Raw genomic sequence first — 26,945 nt, 5'->3', positions numbered from 1 at the left:
CATTTGTACCACCTTCGTGAATTCGGAATAAGTACAATGTATTTGTAGCACACTATTTCTACCCATTTGTTTGAATCTGGGAACATTGTAAATGACACTGTGTTGTGTTGTACAAATATAATTGTGTAACAATATGCAGAACTGTTCAGCAGATTGCACAAATTACCAGGTACAAGATTCTGGTGGACCACTCAATCTCACTGTTAACAATGGCATCAACAAGCACCAGGCAAATGTTAAATCTGCAGAACTATACTGAAACCTCACTCAAAATAATGAAAGCAAGTTTAACAATTTTTTTTTATTGTTTGTTTTTGATACGTAAATTTGTTGATATATTTGCACAGTAAAGACAAAGTAAAAAAGAACATACAAAATCCCTTGCAGGATTGTAAATAGTTGAAATATGAGTCACATTAATGGATGAAAATAGTTATTAAAGTGATCCACAAAGATTGCTTCTGTAATAGGTATCCTTACCAAACCAAATACAGTATACAAGATTTACAAACTACAATGTAGGCTGGCATTCTACTCTTTCAGTATTTACCAGGAGCCCTTTCTTGTGGGACAACTTGTACAAATGAATGCTCCATGGCAGAAAAGTTATATGACTGCATCGGACTGTACATGGTATACTTCATATTGCTATTAGTGGATACAGTACTCGCCCTTCAAACATTTCCCAGTCTCGTACATGCACTACGATTATGACAGTGAAAATCTTGAGCATGAATAATTGTGTATCTTTTTTTTTTTTTTTTCTGGGCCTATTTCACAGAACGTCACCTGTGAATTTTATGGACAAGAGTGTTTCAATACACATCTGAATAGCTTAAAAAATTGAGTGTTGATATTTTCATGCTTGTTCAGTACAGTACAAAACTCGCAATAAGATCCAGACCCTGAAATATTTCCTGGTCACTACTAGAAATATTTGTGACCGTGCACCACAAAACAAACAAAAAGTCGCACCCCTTGATTTTAAGTGAGGACTCAAAAAAGGTGAAATGGTTCAACCAAGTCAATCTTGAGTTTTTCATATTTTCTGAAAGAGCTATCCTTCTATATTATTCTTCAGTTTGGTATCTTAACATGAATGGGAAAGTGTGTTTTTAGCAGTTTTTCTACAACCCTTTTTGGGGGAAGAGTAGAATGATCAGATATGTCTTACAGGCCGCTTTTCGTGTCTTGAAATCATTTGCACACTCTTCACTTTCAAGTCTAATAACTTTTGAAAGAATGACACTACTGCTGTGAAAGTTAGCATTAATCATAGGCAGAATGTGCTAATAGAACATGCTTAAGTTCAGCCCAATCTGATAATCCCTTCATTGTTGTTACTCTGGTGGTTTACTTCCTGTGTTTTGTCCCTTTCATGGCACAGCTAGCACGGCTTGGTAAAGATTAAGCGCTTGAATAGACAGGGTACTTAATTCGTTGAGGATGGACTGATTTTGCTACAACACACATTTCCCATAGACCCCTGCCCGAGTATACTCAGGACTCGTTCTCAACGGGTTAAGAGCCTCTTTTCTCAGTTCACACTTTCCAGAGTGTGTGCTTTCTTTCCAGTATTTAGGTAGGTTAGGAGACTCCATTTGAATTGAGTTATACATCATTTTAAAGCTGAGAGTCTGCCCTTTCAGAATCTGCCCTTAACTGAAAATCCATGTCTGGCGACTTTTTGTTGGTTTTGTGGTGCAGGGTCACACTTACATTCTCACTTGTCTTAACGGTGAATTAGGAAACTTAGTGAAAGGCAGATGACTATCCATTTTCACACCTTTCACTATGGAAGTAGAAACATTTCATTTATCTTACCATTTCAAGCTAATGACAAGGGAAGTCTGAGAATGAACACACATTAACCCTTTCAGTGCCATGTACTTTGGACAGTGTGTACAACCCTTGAGGGATTTCTGTGCCAATTGGGACTTTAAGCACACAAAGGTTTAACATCTATCACAGAGACTACCTGATACAAACGTTCTCATGCAGGTCAAATACATGAATTCAAATGACACACGGGATGGACAAACATCTTATGTGTACCATGTATGGCAAATAAGTCTAGGCAACTTTACTCTGTCAGCTGCATCCTGAGATGTCTTTGCTTTGATGAAGAGAATCATTTTCATTTTGCCACTTACTGAAAAGAAAGAGCATGTGAAAACTAGCCCAAAGTCCCCTGTAGAAAATAAGCCTGGCTTGTATGAACTGCTTAACCTTTATACCTCCTGACAGTATTTATAATACAAGTAATGCATTTGTATTTGTGTGTATGTCAAATTAATTAAACTTCATCCGAATACCAGCTTTTAATAACATTTGGAATGAAGTCACGATATTAGTAAAACAGGGATGCCAATTAGAATGAAAGAGAGGACCTGAGGAATATATCTACATGAAGCAACTTTGTACACAACAGGGCCTGAACTTTGAACTACTGGGGCGTGAATTCAAATTTTTGCCTGAAAACTGGCATCCCTGTTAAAAGCAAGACAAGACAAGTGTATAAACTACATCAATATCATAAAATCTATGCAGATTAAATGAGAATTCATCAGAACTCTCTCAAAACCTTGATATCATCAGCTACTGTAAATCTGGGTGGAATGACGAACTTCTGGAAAGCAAAATCATATAATTCATATGCCAATCCCAATTGTCACAGTGCTCCAGTAAGTAACAAGTTAACGTTTCTGAAATTGTTGCATGTATGAAAAAATGCTACGATCACTTTTACTTTCTATAGAGAACACTGATTTGTTATGCTGGTACAATATAATGCTGAGCTTGTCTGAATCAATGCTTTACAACTCAAAAGACAAATGCACTGCAAATGGAAATCTTACATATAACTGCCAACTTAAATGTATATTTATGCACATATTCAGGTGTCTCTTATTTACATCAGCATAAAATGTGTAATGCAGTAGTGACAGAGATGGACAGGGTGTTCACAAAAGTTCACATGAATGCACATGTACTGCAAGAATTTAAGTTTTATAAGTACAGATGTCATATTACTAATACAAAGTAATAAGTACAGAGTGTACCAAAACATGGGCATTGTTTCTTAGATTGTCATTGGAAATGACAAATCTAGAGAGGGCACAGTTTATTTGCAGCAAACACATATTTGAAATACCAGTAGTGAAAACTCCACAAACCTTCAAACTTTCAAAATCTTTTCCACTCATTTCTGTGAGTCTCTGAGATTGCTGTCTTTCTGACCAGCAATGTGTCCACCTAAGAACAGAGTCCAACTGTTCACATGCAAAGCCAGTCTCCTATTAAAAGGTTAAACGTAGCATGTGATGTTGTAGGAGAAGACATTCTTAGTGAAAAGTTAGCCTGGTCTGTCCATCCTTGGCTCCCGGCACCTTCTCAAAGGTCAGCCTCCGCTTCTTTGTCATGGCATCGCCAAAGGACGTGCTCTGTGCATGGACTCCTGGAAAGGCCAAGCAAAGAAATGAAAATGTGACCGTGCATCACAAAACAAACAAAAAGTCGCACTCCTTGATTTTACGTAAGGACTCAAAAAAGGTGAAACGAGTTAACCAAGTTAATATTTAGTTTTTCATACTTTATTAAAGAGCTATCCTTCTACATTATTCTTAAGTTTGGGATCATAAAATGAGTGCGAAAGTGCATTTTCAGTAGTTTTTCTACAACCCTTTTTTTTTTTTTTGTAGAGTAGTGAGATCAGGTATGTCTTAGAGGCCCCTTTTCATTTCTTGATAACCCTTTGCACACTCTTCACTTTCAAGTCTGACAACTTTTGAAGGGATAATGTTACTGCTTTGAAAGTTGGCATTAATCATGGACAGAATGTGTTGATAGAACACGCTCAATTTCAATTTAATCTGATAATCCCATCATTGTTGTTGCTCCAGTGGTTTACATCCTGTTTTTTTTGTCCCATTCATCGCACAGCTAGCAGAGTTTGGTAAAGATTAAGCGCTTGAATAGACAGAAAGACCGTGTACTTCAGAGACTATTTTCTCGGTTCACACTTTTCCATAGTGTGCGCTTTCTTTCCAATATTTAGATAGGTTAGGAGAGTCCATTTGAATTGAGTTATACATCATTTTAAAGCTTAGAGTCTGCTCTTTCAGAATCTGTCCTTAACTAAAAATCCATGTCTGGCGACCTTTTTTTTTTTTGTTTTGTGGTGCAGGGTCACAAATGATAACCAGGAACTAAACAGGGAAGCTCCTTGTATCAAGGACCCCCAAAATAAGACAATTACCTTGTTACGACAGGGTACAAAAACAGAATTAAAAAGAAAGGAGTCACAGGGACGAGCAAAATCACCTTGTTTGTTACATCTGACCCCACGACGTGCCAGATTCACCATGCACACTGTGAGTTATTTGTGTCAAGTGGATGCAAACAATAAAAATTTATTAACTTTCCCCTCCCCCCCCCCCACCCCATCCCCTCCCTGATCAGTGAGGAATGCAATTATGCAGAGCAGGGTTGTAATAAGGAAATCAAGCTGGTAATTGGTTCTGAGAAATTGATCATAGATCGTGGTCAAAGTTTGAGCTGCAGATACCTTGGAGGAAAAAGTCTCTTGATGGCATCCTATCTGATATGGCACCTTGAAAGAAAGCTGGCCTGCATGCAGAGTTCTGCCAGGAGGTCTGGTAGCCAGAAGACTCTCTCATAGCTTTGCTGGGGTGCGGGCAATCTTGGAAGAGGTGGCCGGGATAGCTAACACCACCCTGTGTGGCATCTTCCAGGCTTTGACTCCACTCATGTGATGCTGTGTTCCTCGTGGTTCTCTTATTGCAGCTCCTGCCTTCCAAGATTGGAGCAGCCCTTGGGCACGGTTGAGCCACACCTATGTGCCTCATGGATGGTGGACCTTCCAATGGCTTACTGTATGACGATCTATGTTGACCAACATCTGATGCAAAATTTGAAAGAAGTAAAGTGTAGATTAGATGGCTTTAAAGCTAATAATGAGATCATTTACTACAAAGTTCTACAATGTTACATTTTGAAAGATTATATTTAGAAATGATATACAGGATGTATTTACAATTAAATATGCTAGTTATGAAAAAAAAAAACCAGTATTTAGTGGTTGTTGTATCATCTTGACTACAAATTACTGGATGAGTATCAAAACTTACATGTTCTTACAAAGGAGTAACCTCAAAACAACTTACCAGCACATCTAGCATGGACTGCTGCTTGCCTGTCAGACTGGCCATGGTATGAGACCTCAAATTCATCAGAGAGATGATCAACATATCTGCTTTCATAGTGTTTCTGATGAAGACTTTGCATTTTCCTTTGCTGACAGGGCTTGGAAGTCTCATCCAACATATCTCTCTGTAGATTGGTCCTAATCGAATGTAAGATATCAAGTCTTGAGCTGTTCAAACGAGGTTTGTTGGCCCTGGATGTCAATGAATGTGGCACTTCAGCATCTGCTGATGTTACTCCCTCGAAGATCTGGTCGGAGATGTTTTTCTGGCTGTACTCTTGACCCTCTGCATGTCCACTTTGTGGCCAGTTGCACCGCTGACCACTAGCTCCATCTTCATCAGATGTTAACCTATTACCATATACTGGTCTGTAAGTACCAGGGTCTGTGTAACCCTCGGGCGTATCCCATGGATCATAGTACAGCTTGTACTCATCATTATTGCCATCAGTGCGATTCTCATATGCAGCAATGAGCTCTAAGGGTGTCTTCAAGTCGTCCGGTACATGGCGCCTTGCCATCGTTGCGTCGGCACGAGTGGACTCTTGGCAGTAGGGGAAAACCTCATCCTTCTCAGGTTTAACCCTAGGGACAGTCGCATGGTGCATCTCTTTTCGATGTTGATTCAGCATACCAGGCCAGGTGCCTTCTGCTCTCTTAAGCAAGTGGTCTGTGTCGGCTGTCGGAAAGTGCTCTCCTTCAAAGTCATGTTGAATCTCAGTCGTAATGTCGTGTTCTTCCTTGATGGGCCTGTGCACTGTGCTCGCATCCGCTGCTTGCCTTGTGAAGACTTGGTCCCTGCGGGCTTGGCTATCTCTTGTGATCGAGGCAGGATGCATGTCATGCACAATGCTACAGAAACTCTGCAAAACAGAATCAAACTATTCAAAACCAGAGGTGCCCAAACATGTCTAATTGAGATTTGGACTCTTATGCCCTTACAGTAGTTTCAAGCTGCATTTCCCCCACATTATGAAATTATAAGCCAATCACACCTTCCCCCAAATGTTGCCTTGAAATTAAAGAAAAATGCACCACAAGCGCTGTTGAGATCTACGCTTTGATGAAAATAAATGAAATGTAAATTACATGAAATGCCATTTCTTACAGTTAATCAAATAGTGATCTTACAGCACTTTTGCGACAAGGTCTTGCCCTCTGTTTGCATTCAGGATTGGCAAAATCTCCAGTATTAGACAATTGACCTATAAAAAATCATTACAGTGGACTCCCGTTATAACGAAGTCCTCGGGACCGGCAGTTTTCTTTCGTTATATCAGAATTTCGTTATAAGCGAACAAATAAACAATAGAAATACATAGAGTGGATGACATTGCAGCCCAAATTTTTACTTCGTTATAACCGGAATTTCGTTATAACCGTGTTCGTTATAACGGGAGTGCACTGTACTGCAAAAAAAAATTAAATGAAGTACTAAATTGCTCACATTATCAGGTATATGATAGAATTACAATGTTTAAGTTTAAATGAAAGCATTGCATCAGGAAATGGCACTGGCATCATTTTATTACATTCAAATATGCATGACAAAGTAGAGTCAGACTTGCACCAGCCATTGCAAGGAAATAAGATTACATACTGTGTTTCTGACCTCTGCTGTAATATGTTTTTTTCTTTTTCCAAAAAATCTGCTTACTGTACTTGCCGGTGATACACCACCATTATATCAAGGTTTCTGAAAGTTTGTGGCACAAACACAAAACCATTAGATCACAAATGTGTAGTATTTGTTGCATAGATTATGCAAGTTCTGATAAAGTTTATATTTATATTGTATACAATAAGCATAGCATAAAATGTCTTCTAGTCTGGATTGTAATGCTGGTGTGACATCATAATCTCACCTCAAGCATTTTCCTTGGAATCCAGGGGCACAGCTGCACAAGGTTTTTGAGAGAGGCTGTGAGTAGAGATGTGAGTGGAGCGGCCGTCAGCATGATCTGGGCACTCATCGAGTTCAGGCAGGGGAACCGGACCAAGAACTCTTCATGCTATGTGCCAGGGAGCCAGAAAATGGACAAAGGTGCAAAGCATGATGAATGATTAAGATGTTTTCATGATTATAACATGATGATTTCCTAAAACATGCTGCATTCAATTGTCCGTAATTGTCATACGTCTGGCTTAATCACAATGTCATTTCAATCCCCTCCCCATGAGATTTTTAAACCTCTGTAGACTGTACATAGAATCCACAAGGTCCCAGCATTCAATGAGTTAAGATCGCAACATTCCCCATCTACAAAAAATAAAAAACTTCGATATTCCCTTTATAACAATCGCATGTAATTAAATAAAATTCCCAAGTCATTAACGATAACAAACCACATTCTAATAACACACTTTTCTTTTTTTTTTTAAATGCACTGTCAAGTGAAAAATAAAAAGGGTCTGAAAAGCTGCTGACATTAACCTTCTACTTCTCAACTTCAGATGTGATACACTTTAGTTTACAAGCTGGTATAAGCTACTAAACTTGCACCCGCTATTGAGCTTTTACTTACCCTGGTAAGACGGTCCACTAGCCACGGCCTTCCTTGCCAGTCTTCCAGACTCCAAACAGGTGTAGCAGTATGCTGGCTGAAGGTACAGATAGACTCAATGGCAGCAGCAGTCTGATCACTGTTCCCAGAATACATCACCTTCACGGAAATCACAAGCAAGTTATGAGATGAGTTAAGATGACACACTGTGGAAAATGTATACTGAAACCTAATTTTGAAGTCAAATTAGTCATACTTTTTCCAGTCTATCTATATTCATCCTCCGCAGTATTGCCATTACATACACTTCATGCATAATATGTAACCCTACAAACAAGCTATCGCATGAAGTTAGTTCATCCATAGGTATTTCAGGTATTTGTCTTTAGAGCCTTTCTACAAATCGTTTGTATGTTTTCCTTCATGATCTGAAGCTGAAACACTGGCTTGAGGATTTGATGGCAGACTGGATCAGCGGCTCTCACCAGCACTGAACACATTCAAGTCAATGCTGTACAAATAAATATATTAATCCTACTCATGCACTTGACAAATGTTTGTAATTGTAGCAACAAAAGAAAATGTAGTGACCTATACGGTATGTGACCTTCCATCATATCAACTAACAAGGTCTTAATACACAAGATGAGTTTGGGTCACAGTTTATAAAATGACTTTTGTGAGTTTTGTGATGCATGGTCACAAGTGTCTTAACTGCATGACATGCATTTTCCACAGACACCAGTCACACATTAATTGTGGCAAAGATAGTTACTCACTTTCACTTCAAAGTCGTTTGATTTGGAAGAGAGGTGTGACAGTGCAGCATGTAGCTTGGTAGTGTTAGCAACCACCTTCCCTCCCAGGGAATATCTGTGGCAGTGAATAATATGAAATATGGACTAAAGGAGGAACATTGGTCAAAATAGATTATTGCACATACTCTTAATCTCTATGATGATGAGACACAAGATTCTATCATGCTCAAGTTGTTCGCAATGTATGAAAGAATGACAATAATGATAGAAATGGTTCTTCATGTTAGGAAAATTCCTACATGACATGTCAGTAGAAGTGCTTGTGTAACACGGGGTCTGTCAAGAGTCTTTTCCAAATCTATTCTTTTGTTTTCAACCTTACAGAATACTAACCAAACAACAAAACAATCAATCAACCACCAAACTAACTGAACAACAATCTATCTAATTTTATCAATAAACAGACCAACAAATCGACCATCCAACTGAGAGCCACGACCATCAACCACTCACCGATCAACTGGTAGACCAACCAACAAACCCACCGACCATCCAACCAACCAAACCACCAACCAACTCAACCAGCCAAACAACCGACCAACCACCAACCAACCAACCAACCAAACAACCAACCAACCAACCAACCAACCAACCAACCAACCAACCAACCAACCAACCAACCAACCAACCAACCAACCAACCAACCAACCAACCAACCAACCAACCAACCAACCAACCAACCAACCAACCAACCAACCAACCAACCAACCAACCAACCAACCAACCAACCAACCAACCAACCAACCAACCAACCAACCCACCAACCCACCAACCCACCAACCACTATACTAACCTATTGGCACCACTGCTCCCCTCCAGGATGATCCAAAGGACACAGAACTGCTGGGAGAGGAGAGTGATGGTGCGTACCAGTGGCTCCACTGATCCATCCTCCTGCAGCATCTCCATCTCCTGGAGGATGACACCGGTCCTCTCATCAATGATGAGGTCAGCTCTGGGCAGCTTGGAGGGAAGGCTGGAGGAAGACTGACCGTAGGCACCAGACCGTTCCACTATCAGGACATTATGTCTAAGGATTGAAAGAAAGATATATCTTTAGTGGTTGCTTCGAAAGCAGTGGTTGTGATCTAAATGGATAAAACATACATTATTGATGTTGTCTATGAATTGATGTATGTCGCAGCATGTACACCAACAAAACTGAAAGATGCATGAAACTTGGACTCGATCAACAGACATTAATCTATCATTATCTATCACTACAGCAGTGCAGCTGAAAAGCATGGACATGGTGATATAATTTTGGTAACAAGCTCATAAATATCTCTTTATACAAAATGCTGATGGATTACGCCTTGTCGCAGAAACAGCACAGTCAATGTTTTTACCCATGATAAGTGTAAAATATTGATGAGATTATGCCCTAAATTCACCTTTCATGACATTCAAAATGTCAATCAAAAACTAACATTTTGAAAGCCCTCTGCTGACAGAAAATATCAGGAATAATATTGAATCCTTTGCTATCTTACCTTGTTTCCAGTAGCTGAAGGAGTGTAGTAGAGTGTGTGATCTTCTCAGATCCCACAAGTTTAAGAGGATCTACCTTCCTTCCTCTATCATCAGTCGACTTTTTCAGATCTGGTCATGTAACAATAAAAAACATAAAAAGATTTACTATTTCCATATACAGATAAAAATCATCACAATCAGCACGTATGAAAAAGGGTAAAAGACTGCTACAGAGTACAGGTTCACATATGTCCAATTTAGTATACGCCTGCCTATGCCTAATGCTGTTGAAGATTGACAATCTACACATATCTACTTTAGATATTGACTTACTGTAAAAGTGGATATTTTTGCAGAGTGTAAATTTTCACACATTTCACGCGACCAGAAACTATTGTGAAAATAAAAGAATGGGAATATTTTTGCTTGTTATATGTACCAATGTCTTGATTCTGCAAAAGACTCTCTGATCACTGATTTTAATTAGGATTTAATGATTTCCAAACGGGACAGAAAGAAAAATAGCGATCAGAACAAAAACAATTCCAGCAACAATATATAAATGGCAAATCAGAGGGAGCATGGAATCTTTTGATATGCCCATCCTTTTCAGCAGTCTTACCTGTACCTCCGCTGTCATAGCACCCAGACGCAGGAGCAACTGCCACGTCCACCACACACCTCAGCTCGATGTGGCGGATCCTCTGACGCAGACATAGGTCCTTCCAGGGGGACTTGGGGGAGGCCTCGTACTCCACTACCAGGCCAAACTGGGCCCAAGGAAAGCTCTCGTCTATCTGGGACGGGGTGGCTACGAGGGCATTGTGCTTCTCCAGCATGTTGCTGATCGCCGTGTATGTCGTAGGTGAAGACTCCAGGACACACGAAGACATACCTAATGGTATTCCACAGATGAGCATCAACCCCCCCCCCCAACACACACACAAGAGTCAAATGCATTCATACACAAAGGAAAAAAGGATAGTCATAAAACGGGGGTAATCAAATTATTCAAACATAAATGATCAATGAGGGATGAAGTATGTTTTGTTTCATAATAAAGATTTGATTATTCACAATTCTATCAGATCATTAGTATAGCGTATAATCACATTTGAACAACTGTAGGCAGGCACCAAAAGAGGTGCCCTAAACAGAGGAAACAGTAAATGTCAAAGTGAGAAAAGAAAGCATGTCTACTGGGACCGCTAGGTGATGAAGGATTACAAAATGGTATGAAAGTAAAATTATGCCCAATGGTATCTTAGCTATGCCGGAAATCCTCGCAAACAGCTGATTTGACATCAATGCTGTCGTCTTATAGTATTCAGTTTTCTGCAGAGAAAATAGGTAATGGCAGCCGCAAAATGCTTTATTGAGATGCAGCTGATCAAAAACTCAGCTATAGGCTGTCCCATCATGGCCCTTCTCTTTCCTTGCAAAAGAATTCACCAATATAATAAGAGTACTGACAAGAAGCAAAGAGTGGCAAGGTTTTATCTATCTTTGAATCAACTGCAGAGTTTGTCTTTTATTATGCATTAACACAGCAGTGATAGCTGCTAGATGTAATTGTTCCTAAAGGCACACTCAGAGTAGAAAGCCATGTGACAAAGGAATTTTTCTGTGACCTGCTGGTAATCCATTGCGTTCCACTCACTGTCATTTGTATATGAGTACAACGGCTACACTTGAAATGAATAACGATAATGTTATAACTTTATAATATCTGTTGTCAAACCTTTGATTGATGACAGCACTGAGGAAATGTTTTCAGCCAGCTTTCCACTATCACGTCGAACAATAACAAGCACCTGAATGGAAATTTAACACAAAGGAATTCTTCTCAGCTACACAGTTCAGGAAACATGAAACCACATCTTACTTGGTATGAACATGACAATGAGATCAAACAAGGTTCAGACGGAACTCTACATCTGTATCATGTGGTATGCATAATATTGACAGTGAATTCCATAATTCACAAGACAAATTGTTGTTAACTATTAAGTATGTATAAAGCTTGAATAGATACAAACTTCAATGGTTGTTTCAAATGCGGATAATACCTGCATTTAATGCTGGCAAGTGAAAGGAGATTTGAAAAAAAAAAAAAGGTCTGACTGCATCATCTAAAATGCAAGGGAAATTCAACAATTTGAATACAATATATTATATTTTTCACTCAATATGTTAACTTATCTAACCTTTGGATCATGATCTCTGCCTTCTTTCTTGAGTTTCTTTTGGAACCACTCTCCCGTAAGCTTGGCCAGCTCACGCAGCTTTGGGTGTAGTTCATTCCTGGGCAGCAAGCACTGCTTCTTGAAGAGAGCACATCTCAACTGCTCCATGCAACCTTTGATGTTATGAAAGAATAGTTATTATGGTACTCACCCATTGAGGACGAACTGATACTGCTTAACACATATCACCCATGAGACACCTGCTCGAGTATACTGGTACTTGGGACAAGTCCTCAATGGATTGAGGACGAGTCCCGAATATACTCAGGCAGGTGTCTCTGGGAAATGCTTGTTGTAGCAAAATCAGTCCGTCCTCAATGCGTCAATACAGAATAATGGCAGGTAGGCATCACTCTGAAGCATAGATCATACTTATGAAACAATGCAGGGTCTTTGATACAAGATCACAGCAGACAATTATGATTTTGGATTCTTTTTCTCAATGTAGGGGCGCTGTGGCATAGTGGATAAGACTCCCGACTCCTGATCGGAGGACCCGAGTTCGAGTCCCGCCCAGCGCTTATGTCCTTGGACAAGATGTTTTACCCACCATGTCCCTCTCGACCCAGGTGTATAAATGGGTACCTGGCAACGCTGGGGTAATAATAATGGCAGGGCCCTCTGGTAGAGCAGTGGCAACACTGAAGAGGTTACCCTGGGTAAATAAGACCTTATTATTATTGTTAATGCAATAGCACAACTACATGGGATTAGTACAGGCACAAGTTTTCTTTGAGACTCATATGTGCTCTGCTGTGTTTGTTACACTCTCATGCAAAGAATACAGCAAAGTTTGTGCAATGTGTGTCAATTCAGCAGTGAAGGGCAAGTGTAAAGTAATCAGGTTAGAAAATGGCATATCTTGCTACAATCTACAATGTACCAGGGGGTAATTGTCCAGGGGGTAATATTACCCTAGACCCTCTACTGCATTAGAAACTCCCATCAAGCTTTATTTAGCATCTAGCAACATGATGCAATGAAAAACATCCCCTTTAAACAACAGAAAGACAAATGGAAGATTAATCTACATGACACAGCATGATAACTATTAAGTGAACCTAATTGTTAGTGATTCTATTATATGGACAAATCTACAACTATAGTTACTGTTCTGCTATGCGTACCTTGCAGAATGTTGTGATAGGTTTCACTGACTGTGCCCAGGTGCATGATGGCTGTGACAGCATCACAGTGGGTGATCATATTTGCTGCAGTCACATAGCCGTGCAGGAGAATCAAGTGCTTGTAGCTATCCTGGAACTCTTCCTCTGGATAGGGGCAGTCACACAAAATCAGCAAAACTCACAGTCAGGGCATGCCTAAAATAATCTTCAGAGCATTGATTTCCATGTATAATTTCTTGATATAACAGATCTGAGATCTTGAATACAGAGTCAAATTTTGACACTTTTTCTCTGTGATGAAGATGAAAACAGAAAATGATGAAAAAAAAGAGAGAATAAAATCAAGCTGCAAGAAATCTCACTAGAAAAAAAAAAATCAGATAATCTCATGGTTCAGCAGAAAAATATGGGTCATGCATCAAGTTTTTGATAAATCAGTATATCTCTCAGAAGGAATGTTAGCTCCTAAATGAAAGATATAAAATCTAAATTTAGCAGCTGATACCTTTAGATTTAGAGTCAGAAGACCATTAAAACTAGGGACTTATGTCCTTGTTCCACTGTATACATCATGAAAGAGCAAAGAAAGGTCTTACTTGTTTCTGGGTTAGCTGCATCATGTTGCTTGCTGTGCTGAACCAGAAGGAAGCGGGTAATGTCCATGGTGAGGTTCGTGAATGTGTAGGACGGAGAGAGTGACCCCTTCTTGTGCAGATGACTGACCACTGGGTTACCAGCTTCCTCCAGCATCCTGACCATCTCAAGAAATGGTGCTGTCAATCAATGAAATTGTATTACATAAGTAGCAGATTATATGAATTTTGAGTACCAGGTGTGAAAGCAAACAAAAAAATATGCAACAGCTTCAAATGACACAATGACTGAACTTGGTAGCAAACCATGGAAAGTTGATGTGTGATGAAAACTTCACATGTAAAGTTTATAAAGACAGATGCCATACAGTTCATACTTACTCCCCACAGTGACAAAATGTATCAAAGCAGATATTTTGTCATCATGAAAACAAGAATTGAAGATAGCTCACTATATCACTTCTGCACCATTTTTGTATATTTTAGATGTATTGTTAACGTGTGTGTATGCATTCATGTATGTATGCACAATGTAGGTATGCACGAATGACATAGGCATGTTCATATGTATGAATCATATTCGTAGGTAACTATAATGTACCGTTCTAATTTTTTTCTTTATCATTTACAGCGATAATCTGAAGGATTATGGATATCATTACTCACCAGTGAGAGCTACTTCAACAAGCCTACTCTTAATTTTCTTGTATTCTGGCTTCACAGGTGGTGATTCCAGTGGTATGTCAAGCACTACCACTGTTGCTTTAGTGTCTGGATTTTCCATCACCAACTCCTCCTTGTTACCTGTCCATGGAAAGTTAAATGACATAATGTCTGAGTGATCAATTTTAGCACTGCAGGTTGGATCGATTATACATATAGTATGTTGCCATCTCCATAAGATAAGCACATCATTTTTTTTTTTTTTTGTGCTGTGATTGTGCACTTTGTTTTTTGTCTCCAACAAATCAAAGGCCCTTCTTCAGCTGAATTCTTGAATGCAAAAATCAAATGAAACTTGGCAAGAGTATGGAAGGGTCTGGAAATATGACATTTGGAAAGAAAAACAAAATAAAAAGATTCTCTTTTAGAATACTGCAATATGCAGGTCCTTCACCCATGAACGTTAACATAGAACTGTAAAAGTGGATATTTTCGCGTGATTAATTTTTTTGTGCTCGGCCAGGTTAGAAGAGTTTCGCGTGTTTTTAATTCTGTGGAATCAAGACAGCAGCTACTGGAACATATGGCAAGCAAAAATATTCACATGCTTTTATTTTCACACTAGTTTAGGCCTGGTTGAGCAAAATGCATGAAAATTTCCACTTTTATAGTACAGGAAAGCCCTTTCATAAGAAGCTTACTTACAGTGTGGTACCACTTTAAAAGAGGCGAGGAAATCCCTTTTTTTTTACTGGAGTATTTACAGTGTAGCTGTTATAATGAGGTAAAATCGCCGGCCCCGGCGACCTTGTTAGAACTGGGTCTCCTTTTATTGATTGACAGGTTGGTTTGTACAGAGAAGGAGAAATGAAACACTAGCAACCTGCAGTCATGGCTTGAGTTGAAGCTGTAGTTGCCTCTTTAGGAGCTGGTGGCTGTGGAGGCTGCAGGGGACGAGATGGCACCCTTGATTCCAACTCAGACGATCTATTTCTGAGCTTCAGAAAGTCAGCAAGGGGATCTGCGGCCGTCTCTCTACTCTGACGACCTCTTCCAGCATCATCCTTCACTACCACTACCGATTGGGATGATTCACTTGATGTGGTCGATGCTGCGATAGGTTGTCCAGAATCTTGCATTTCAATGGTAGATGTCTCCGAACCTATCATTTGGACTGGATTTTTGTGCTCCTGACCACACTTGTGTGAATCGATGGGGTTCTCATCACTCCTTTGGACAGTCTGCATATTCTGCTCGCTGACCTCATCAGGTGAATATCCTATAGGTGTATAACAGGATAAATACTATCCATGAAGATGAAACACTGCCTTTATTAAGGCTTTTCTCTTAAAAGGGCAAACTTTTGCAAATTGAGTATATCAAACTGGGCTCATCACATAGGCCTCATCTGCTCATTACAAATTCATAAAAAAAAGGAGTACATTTGTACATATTTTGATATCTCCCTCAAATATGCACATGTTGTTATTTTCATGCCAGTTCAGCTGAGTGCAAAATTCATGAAAATGCCCATACCAAAAGGTACTCACTATTTACTCTGTACAGTATGTAGAACAAACATAATCTAAACAGAGAGACGGGTTATACCAAAGAAAAAATATCTTTTATTATGTATTGTGATGTGATTTATGTATTCAATGTTGACAAAATATCTACTCTGTATGTTTCTGTTGGAAATGGAAAAAAATAAACAAATGAATGAATGGACAAAATGGAATCATACATCAATCTCCCTCTAAACTATTTAATTGAAGTCAAATTGGAAGCAAAATTGTACAGAATTGCTGCCAGTGTCAGCCACTATGATGTCTTCCAACTGCAGAAAGGCTACTTACAATAAAAAACAACAACAACAAACAAACAAAAGCTAAAACCTGTTGAATAAACTCGATATGCAAAAAGTGCTTGCCGCCAGACTGCTAGGCTTATATTTTTCACTGCACAATATTTACTGAAGTTTACAGATGGAACACAACACCTGTCTTCTTTCCTTTCAAATTCATTTCTTTGACATGGATACGAGAGTACCAGACTTCTCCATAATACTATGGCATTTGACACAGAGTAAATACAATGCATTAGTAAAGTGTAACTGGAAAAAAAAGTTAAACTCAGTCTATCACTTGTTAGATTAAATCATTATGATTTACAAATAAAACATGCAAAAAGATGCAAAAAGAAGTATACGCACTAACCTAAATTTGTGTGCTTCATGTTTTGTCCTTTTTCACTAGACACTTCAATGTGTTCCAGAGGAGCATCGGCCGCACCATCATCTGCCAAAAATTAAGATATTGTTTCAAAAATAACTTATTTCTACTTGTGACTGACAGTTTGATATCTGCAAACAACGTCTTTCTCATCTACCACACTGCATCCCTCCACATTTGAGTATTGTGACTGTAAGCTCAGTCTGGGTAACTGCTCTTTGCAGTGCAAATGTATCCTTTTCATTGACTTGAAATAGTAAACTGATTCGATGCCAAAAACATATTCTAAAAACTAAATTTGCAATAAATGTTAAATTGCAATTGAGAAATAGCATAAAGTACTTGGTTAAAAAAAAAGCAAATAAACTTTATTTCACACTAGTGAAAACATGTATTGAAGAACCTCAATTTCAATGTACAAACTTTTGTAGTATTTGTTTCCACTGCATGCACTTTCTATAATAATCAGAATGTTGAAACATCACCATGCGGAAAAGGATGTGTCGGATTAATGCTAGACAGCCTACCTACGGAGACTTCAAGAAAGTGCACTGGTGTCTCCCGGGCATATGATTCTACCGCCAAATTAGGCAGCTGCCCTTTGTCGCCCTCCAGACTCTCCACAGATCTGTTATACCGCTTCATCGTCTCTGGGGGCATTTGCAGCGGTTGCCATGGTAATTCAAGCTCAGCATCATTGCCATCCTTCTCCTTGTTCACGGTGTAGCGTGGCACGGGAATACAAGTCGCCTCCGAGAAAATGTCGGTAATCCCACTGTCGGGAACTGCTGAGCAAGATCACACCATATTGTCATGCAATGGTTTACATGCACACATGGATCTATTCTATAAAAAAAAGTAAAACAACAAGGCCATATTCATTCAGCAGAAAAAAATTTTCGGGAATTGCAAAATAATACATCAAGAATATGACCCCCTTATCTGCTTTTATGAAGGTACAAATGACAACATTTCTTGCTTTCATTCTTATACATGTAATCTCACCCAGTGGCATGTCCAAAATCCATTTGTATGATGTTTTAAACATATAAAGCAAAAGTGATTGTATTTTCAGCTCAGTTCTTCAATAGTCTGCTCTCAGTTCTAATCATATTTTGGTCTTAGAAATGAAAACTTGGGACTTACTGACAATCACATTGCAGGAAAAAGTAATTACTTTCATTCAAAAAATATACTTTCTTTTCTTGAAAAAAACAAACACATACTTTATCATCAAACATACTAGGTATAGACAGCTCTGATATGGGTATGTGATGGCCATCTTGCTTGACTGACCTTTAAGACTCAGTGCCACTGTGTCATGAAGGCTCTGCTCTGACTTCCAGACCTGCTCCTCGGTCCTTTTCTTCGTTGTTGGTGAAACTATTGTGGTGTCACTGCAATTAGGATAACAGTACTATATCATCTCAGCAAGATGTTCACAGGTGAGTTTTAGCAATGAGCAACTGGGCCACAGTATGATTCCTACTTGCATAGTGTTATGGTCACACAATGACAGCCAGATTATAAATAACTATGTGTAACAAGTAGCTCACAAATCAGGGTAGATCAACAACATGACATTTTTTTTTTTTTTTTGGGGGGGGGGGGGAGATAAACTTCACTTCTGTCTTATTGGTTATTGAATAAGGAAAGTTGCTGACTTACATCACACTGAATTACATAACTTCTAGATCAGACAAATGAATGACATGTTCACTCAAAAAATATAGGGGCTCTGAACTCAAATTTTTGTCACTTACCTATTTATTTATTTATCTATTTCTTTTAACAGCATGATTTAGACAATGGAGTAATCTAAATGAGGTTAGAAATATGCACAATATTTTATGCTCAAACCTTTGTGTTTTTGACAGCATGACATGGACAATGGAATAACCCAAGCGTGATTAGAAATATGTAATATTGTACGTTCAAACCTTCATAATTTTACAGCATGGCTTACAGATTATGGAGTAACAGAAATGTGATTATAAATATGCAATAATAATATTATTATATCAAACCTTCATATTCTTCAAGGAAATACATTCTAATAATATGATTAAGTTATTCTATGGATAAATATAAGTGTGATTGGTCTAGACTCACAAGCAGTCAGTAGGTGTGAGAGGTAGTTTACTCTGTGGCTCCAGCTGATGAGTGTTTCCAGTCCCTGCTGTTCCACCAGTGGATGTTGTTGGACTCTCAAGGGAGATGAAAGGGTTATACCCCGATGTAGTTTGCTCTGAAACCACATTTTTGTGTCATGATCATCGTGGATATAAAAGTGTGTGAGAAAAAGAAAATATTGTTATTTTCTAGGAAGAAAACAAGAAACTGAGTAACATTGTTTTGTACTGCAAGAAGATTTAATGATCCAGAAGTTAAGTGCAGTTTGCATTTTGTAGATTAGTCAATTAATTAGCATTAAATGCTGCAAACAAGGCATTTTGCATTGATACAAATTTTGCATACTCTACTACATTCTGAAAAGATATTGTGATCTCTTATGGTCAGGTGTTAAGTTCCAATGATATTCATTAATTTTGCACAAGTAATTCTAATTTTATTGAGAAACATATCCTCACTGTGGATATTTATGACACCATGAAAATTGTTATAAAATTCAAATGCTCCATACAGAGGCAGTAGAAGCTGTTCAAACAGAAAGATTAACAAAAGATGTAAAACAAACAGAGATGCTAAGAGAGAAAGAGAGATTGAGAGCAAGAGATTGTGGGGGGGGGGATAGAGTAGAAGAGAGGGGAGGAGGGGGAAAGTAAGAGAAGATACAGAACAGTCTATCATTTGGTGATGACAATGATATAGCCAGTAAACTCTAGATATGAACAACCATTGATATACATAATCTCACTGACAGTTTCAGGGAAAAGCATTTGATGTGAAGGGCTATCTCACCATCATTGTTCAGGGTGACATGATCAGGGCCTGAAGTAGGGATACTTGACAAGGTCTCAACAGATGGAGCTCTGATATCCTTTAGAGGACGGAGGGGTCCTGATGGTGCCGATAAACAAAAGAAGTAAGTTGCCACAAATCAAATGGTAACTTTTGCGGAAGAGTACTCGGCCAAAAATGCAGATACAAGAGGATCATGGTTTGGAAGGGTCTCTGCAGGTCAATTACTATATCTCATCTGCAGTGATGTGAGTGACCAATTTCTAAACAGGGATCAATTCCAAGGGGCATCAGATGAGAATGATATAAACTGGTCTGGACAAACTAATCTAATGTCATACCAGTAACTTAACAATAATTGATAAACTGACACAGCAATTAATGATCACTGGTTAAGACTACAACTCAACAATAACGACATGATTATTACTTAGTGGCAGGATTTTGAGAAAAGCATTCTCACAGCGTTCTTCCGCATTGCTCTTAAAGGACAAGTTCACCTTCATATACATGTGGATTGAGTGAAGGCAACAATGTTAGTAGAACACATCAGTGAAAGTATGGAGAAAATCCGACAATCCATTCAAAAATTATGAATTTTTAAAACATCTGTGCAATCACTGCTGGAGAAGACTACTACAGTGTATGATGTCACATGCGTACAACGATATAAGGAAAATAAAAAGAGAATTTCACAAAACGTGACTTTTTGAATATAGTGCACATTTCCTCGACTTGTTACTGACTTATATTAGGGGTAATATTATTCCCCCTGACTTCTGAAACAGAGAAGTCGAGTGTTCTTTTATTATGTGAGAAAAGTGAGAATATCTTGAATTTTCTTTATACTTTCTTTATATAGTTGTACTCATATGACATCACAAGACATAGTAGTCTTCTCATCCAGCCGTGACTGAGTAGAAACTTCAAAAATTCATAACTTTTGAACGGATTGTCCGATTTTCCTCAAACTCTCATTGATGTGTTCTACTAATATTGCTGCATTCACTCAACCCACATGTCTATGAAGGTGTACTTGTCCTTTAACATCACATAATTTTTTTAGACAATCAAGATTATAGGATTTCCTTTCATAACAAAGTTTGGATCAAACATATTGTGTGTTTAAAAAAAAAAGCTGAGGTATTTTTCTTTTTGTCAAAGCACCATGAAGCACACGCAAAAGTTCATATTCAAATGTATAACTATATATTATATCATTAAGGAACAAGCAAAATTTCAGATGGAGCTCTGATATCCTTTAGAGGACGGAGGGGTCCTGATGGTGCCGACAAATGAAAGAAGCAAGTTAAAGCAAATCGAATGGTAACTTTTGCAGAAGAGCACTAGGCCAAAAATGCAGATATTAAAAGGATCATGGTGCAGAGGGGTCCCTGCAGGCCAATTACATCTAATTTGCAGGATATTAAACAAGGATCGATTCCCAGGGGCATATCAGATGAGAATGATTTCTGGTCAGGACAAACTAATCTAATACCATACTAGTAACTTCACAATAATTGATAATGAGCACTGGTTAAGACTACAACTCAACAATAACGACATGATTATCATTTAGTGGCAGGATTTTGAGAAAAGTACTCTCACAGTGTTCTTCCGCATTGCTCTTAACATCACATTTTTTTAGACAATCAAGATTATATGATTTCCTTTCATAACAAAATTTGGATCAAACATATTTTATGTTAAAAAAAAAAGCTGAGGTATTCCTCTTTTTGTCAAAGCACCATGAAGCACACGCAAAAGTTCATATTCAAATGTATAGCTATATAATATCATTAAGGAACAAGCAAAATTTCAAGGACTGAAATTGATATACACGTAGACAGTGTATCTGTCAACCAGTAACCACAATACCATGACCCTGATACTCGTAATCACGGAGTTTCCAACACAATTATGGTTAAAGGCAGTAAAGAGTGTGAAGAGACTCCATTCATGTAATGCTGTTATTAATATTATGTGATGAATATTACTTTCTTACCTGTCTCTGACCAATCAAATTTTGTCTTGACCTCCAACTTTTCCTCATGGGAAATGATTCCACTGATAACTGGCAGTTGAACAGTGAGGCTGGTAGTGGTCAACACATCGGGCAACATCATTTCCTAAACCATAATCAGATGAAATAATGAGCCCCGACATTTTTTTTTCCTTTCATGAACAAATGCATACCGTTGCTTTGCTGTTTGTTTCAAACAAAAAACAAATGTAAGACTACATTTGCACTTGTGTGGAGCATCTGCAGCAACTGTAGTAACCGACTGCCTTTCTATTGACTGCTAATCCACAATATGAACTGTATGCATCCTGCTTGCCACCTTTCCATCTTTAAAACTGCAGATCTAATAGGGGCTATTGCCATTTCTATTTTTTTTTTCTACAGACACAGTAGATGTTTGTTCCTAGTTCTGTTTGTCCTTGATTATTTATCTTTTTTTCCATGCTGGTTCTATGGTACGTACATAACAACTGCAGTGATAATTAGCTGTTATCTGTTCAAAACACATGCATCTCTGCAGAATAGACACATAAGCAAAACTACACAAATCTTAACCTTTCAATCTCTGGGAAGGGCTGCTAACGTATTTTACGATCTAAAATAAATACAATGCATGATATTACCTTGTTCCTGATCTGTGTCCCAGTGTTTTGTAGATCTACCGCTAGTTTATGTTTCCCCTCAGTTGATGATGCCAAAGAAGTAATGGCATTTTCAGTGTCCCTGGATGGAGTGAATAAATAGATGAGTATAGGAATATGGCAATAGTTTGTCAACTAATATCAATGCATATATTTGTTCCACAGGATACTGATGCATTTCAAAATAAGAAGAATTTAAACCCAATGTTAATAGGGTAGGTAACAGAGGAACTTGTTCTATCTGTGTACAACATACAGCAGTGTACACTGATGCTAAAGGACATTGTGAAGTTGGATTGAAAAAGAAAAGAAGTAGGAAAAAAAGTCTTAGTGGCCAAACCTTGGCTGGAGTACTTCAAGCTTAGACTGAGCTGGAAGGTCTGCAAATGGGTCTTTAACAGTCTTCTTCCCGAGTTGTTTACAGAGTTCCTCACACGATTTGCTTGAAACCGACTTGGCCGTCACTGATGAGCCAAAAGTATCCTCGAGCAGAAATCTAGCAGTGACATCATCTTGAAAACAGAGAAAGAACAAAGGTGACATTTTGCCCTTTTCTATTTTTTTTTTCCAAAACCTGTCTACTGACTGAGGAATGATTCAGTTAAGTCAACATGTAAGAGTGTGTTCGAAACTTGGTAAAGTGACAACAATAATTATAAACTAATTTGATATATCAATTTCATATTTAAAAGTTTCGACATGCTCAGTTATATGAAAAATCAAGGCAAATCAACCGCACCAAAATTTTCTGAGAACACTGCAGACTGCAGAAGGCTCATGCGTGTAAACTAAGAAGCCAAGATCCATTACCACAGAAATTCTACAACTAGCTTGTGATATGGATTAAAACAATCCCAAAAGGTGGCTTTGTTTTACCATTGACATTTAAACAAATAGATGTATTGTGGTAAAAGCATTTCTTGCTGCATAATTATGAACAAATGAGATTCATTTTGAAAATGATACATATACTAATATGTTGTTTGAATTACAAACCTTCAAGGAGCAATGGAGTAGCTTCATCAAGAGGCGGTACCACAGCAGTCGTGGCAGCGGTAATCTTGTCCACAAATCTAGACTGGATGCTTTCACAAGTTTGAGAATCCACAGGGGGAGAGTCTGGGTTTGAGCTGGGGACAATATCCAGTTCTAGATTTTTGCGGATTCTATCCTGTTCACTTACATTGGATCTGGAAGAGAAAGTAAAAGCATAATGACAAAAATTCAAATGTTCAGAGATGTCAAAAACTGTAAGGTTTGTGGAGCTACACCCTGCAAAGTAATATGGTTATGTTACATTCAGAATTTAGAAAATGTGCCGATGTAAACCACTTGTCCAACTTATTACTGCATATTCAGTTGACCCACAAAACCAACAGGGAAGCATGTTGTCATGCTTCCTGCGGTAAAGAAAGAAAGCTGATCTCACTGACATATGAATCTGCACGAGTAATGGGAACCTTATTCCCCTCCCCCTCCCCCCCCCAAAAAAAAAAATCTTTGCTTTGTGATAACTTGTGTGTACCATGATCAATGAGCAGCTGTCAAAAGTTTGTTCATTTGACACAAGATTAACCCATTTCAGAAAGAGCTGATTTTTGCTATAATTAGCATCTCCCACAGACACCCAAAGAGTGCACTCAAGGACTAATCTCTAGTGGGGAAAGAAGTCCAGGACAATTTGAAAGTATATTGTCCATCTTAAAAAAAAAAAAAAAAATCATTATGACTTTGAAGGGTGGTCTCAAGCGATGTCAATTCAAACAATCACCCAATACACTCACTTCAAGTTCAAGGAGAAATTCAGACATTGAGCGACTCTACTGTGACTACAAGGGACATTCTTAATATCCGCATCAATATGGTAACACACTGCTCCAGCTTCCTGCAAAAACTTCATTCTTATGTAGACTCTCTGCATACTCAACATCCCTGATTCTTTTTTTTTTTTTTGGGAAAAGATTTTGATAGTCTTACTTTATGCAAACAGTTTCTTCCTCAAAGCTCTCCAGGTCTTGCTTTGCTTGCACACTGAGTGAAGGAATTTGCTTGATGTCCTCTTGCAGTGAGATCCCGCTGAGTGAAGTCCATATCATCTTCTGTCCCTTTGCTACAAGAGGAAATTTGATATTAGTCAATGCAGGAATTTTGAAGTAGTAAAGCTCAGCTGGTATCATGAAAATCAACAAGATCAAAGTTTTTAAAAACTCTCAATTGTTCATGCAAAAGCCAAAGATAATACCACTAATCTGTGGGCTGTTCATACATTGTCCCCTTTGTTTCAGTGACTTATCTTCTTTTTTTTTAACAGCATACTGTAGATTAAATATTATGTTTTATTAGGGCAGAGTTCAGCTCATTAAAAAAAAAAAAAGATATTGAGCACCCACAATCCTCAATAATCTATGACTTTTCCTGTATTTTCATCATCTGCAAAGGACATCTACACGTACAAGAAGATTGACTTCACAAAGTCTATACTACATATAAACACGCATGTTGCATTTTGACCACGATCTGAATGTATTATTACGTCTACTACATGACAGGTTATCTTTAGCATGCATTAGTCAATATACTTTTTAATGTTTTGAATGGTGTGTTGCCTTCAATGATTATGATCTATAGCCAGTTTTCCAGTATGAGCATGAATCCTGCCATTGTGTTTTTGCTCTTTTTTTATCTAACTCAAGGAAAATGTTCCATTCTTGAGTGAGTATCTATGGGTTAAGGTTTTGACGAGCACCTACAATGTATATGAGTCCACGGGAGTCTTTTGCTATAATCAGCGAGGTTCTCTGCATCATGCTCAAGACATGATGGTAGGACCAGCAGAAATTTGTTGAAGAATCCTCGACGATATTTTGTCGCCTGAAACAAACAAATAAACACACACACAAAATTAAAGAAAGAATAAATGAGACAAATACCAACATAGCCCACATTGGTTTGTACAAAATTACACTATAAATAGGGCCTAAATGTATCTAAAATTGAAAAGGTCCTATAGCACCAGATGTCAGATGGGCAGTTTTGAATGTGGTTGGATTTAAAGTTTTGCACATGACTGTGTATTCCTATATCACAAGTCTGGAATGTTTATTTCTACTAATTCTACCATGAAAGAACCCTCATACATAAAGACAGAGAGCATTATGAATTGTGGGAACAGATAAAGATTCAGAAATGTGTTTTTCTATTTTTCTGATGGGGTCTATCACTCTTTATTTTGACGTTGATGGTAAAGTGAAATTTGTCAAGGCCAAACTTGAATATGGAACCACCATAGATCTAACCGATTACTTTCATCAGTTCTAGATCTAGTAAGTAATATGAAATAATGTTGTCTAGACTTTAGTATCCACATTCACACAGAGATGAAAAACTAGTGTCTAATCAATACTCTTGACCTGCCGTGTGTTTAATGTTCTTTTTTTTTCTTTTTTTTTATACCATTCAATGCCACACTGTTTGCATGCACTAACCATGGGCTGGCATTTATTGTTTGTTTTTGTTTTGTTGTTGTTTCTTTCTTTAATGTTAGATCTAATGTTTGACGGTTTACAGTAGCACATCTTAGTTCTTGGGGGTTGACCTCAGCTTAAGTTACTGTAGGCCTAGATCCCTACTGTGGTACTCTTCAGAACAGAACAGGACAGTATTTTTTTTTTGATTATCTAAATAGAGTGTTCTATGTTCATGCATTGCTTCAGAGCAAAAGAGGATTTAATAATTCTAAAAATCTAATGTTTTAGACTGTTCACTAGATGTAGAGCGAGAAACGCTTGGCTTGTTCTTATCTACTGTAGATATCGACTTAGAGAGTCTACCTAATCCATTTCTAACTGTTAGATGTCCAACACTTTACCCTCTATTGACAATACGTGTGAAATATGAATATAGAAGACGTCTAGGCGTAGTGGCTAATGCTGTTCCAATGTGCATTTACAATCTACAGTAGGAGTCCTATCATTGTTTTGCTGTTGATCTCGTTTATTATCGGGTTTTTCAGTAATAGAACGTCTAAGTTGGACATCATCAAATCCCCAACTCGTGAAGAATGCAAAACCACTGCGCATAATCCTACTCATGTGCGAAAGTTCATTCTTTACGCGTAAAGCCTAAATAGAGGGGTGTTGACTTCACAATGTACAGTGTCGATGTGTTGTGTATAGTGAGAGTACTAGGTCTCGCGCAGGGACTTAATGGTCGCGCATAGCGTAACTGCGTATAGCAAGTAATATTACGCGTAGGATTAAGCGCAAAATTTGCCGATACGCCCATGGAATAAACATACCTGACAACCGCTAAACATGAGAAGGAAGCAGGTAAGAAATTTTGATTTCAAACAAATTTTTCACTAAATTTCCAATTTTTTCAAACAAATTTTTCACTAAATTTCCAATTTTTTACCTTGTAATTTACCTACCTTAGCTTAAAATCTTTTTTTAAGGATGTTGTAGCCTAGACGTGTCGT

At 38.2% G+C, this 26,945-nt stretch overlaps 2 protein-coding genes across 2 annotated transcripts; both read right to left on the bottom strand.

The window, feature by feature from the left end:
- Positions 1-282: 282 nt before the first annotated feature.
- Positions 283-6,084, bottom strand: LOC140236840 (uncharacterized). The gene is made up of 3 exons (XM_072316775.1): positions 5,187-6,084; positions 4,568-4,921; positions 283-3,457 (listed from the first exon to the last, which is right to left on the bottom strand). Exons 1-3 carry the CDS (start codon positions 6,064-6,066, stop codon positions 3,345-3,347), a joined length of 1,347 nt encoding a protein of 448 aa, XP_072172876.1. The 5' UTR covers positions 6,067-6,084; the 3' UTR covers positions 283-3,344.
- A 996-nt stretch (positions 6,085-7,080) lies between these two features.
- On the bottom strand, positions 7,081-24,564 carry LOC140236585 (uncharacterized). The gene is made up of 22 exons (XM_072316510.1): positions 24,446-24,564; positions 23,465-23,658; positions 22,809-22,980; positions 22,451-22,550; positions 21,810-21,933; positions 19,805-19,903; positions 18,995-19,130; positions 18,179-18,279; positions 17,410-17,667; positions 16,868-16,948; positions 15,535-15,930; positions 14,655-14,792; positions 13,992-14,168; positions 13,396-13,539; positions 12,230-12,381; positions 11,764-11,836; positions 10,645-10,917; positions 10,043-10,151; positions 9,343-9,579; positions 8,511-8,604; positions 7,753-7,890; positions 7,081-7,239 (listed from the first exon to the last, which is right to left on the bottom strand). The coding sequence occupies exons 1-22, from the start codon at positions 24,562-24,564 to the stop codon at positions 7,081-7,083; spliced, it is 3,474 nt and encodes a 1,157-aa protein (XP_072172611.1).
- Between the last annotated feature and the right edge of the window lie 2,381 nt (positions 24,565-26,945).

This window comes from Diadema setosum, chromosome 13 (genome assembly GCF_964275005.1).
Source record: "Diadema setosum chromosome 13, eeDiaSeto1, whole genome shotgun sequence".
NCBI classification, from domain to species: domain Eukaryota; kingdom Metazoa; phylum Echinodermata; class Echinoidea; order Diadematoida; family Diadematidae; genus Diadema; species Diadema setosum.
The sequence above is the reverse complement of the archived record's forward strand: the minus strand, read 5'-3'. Positions and strand labels throughout refer to the sequence as shown.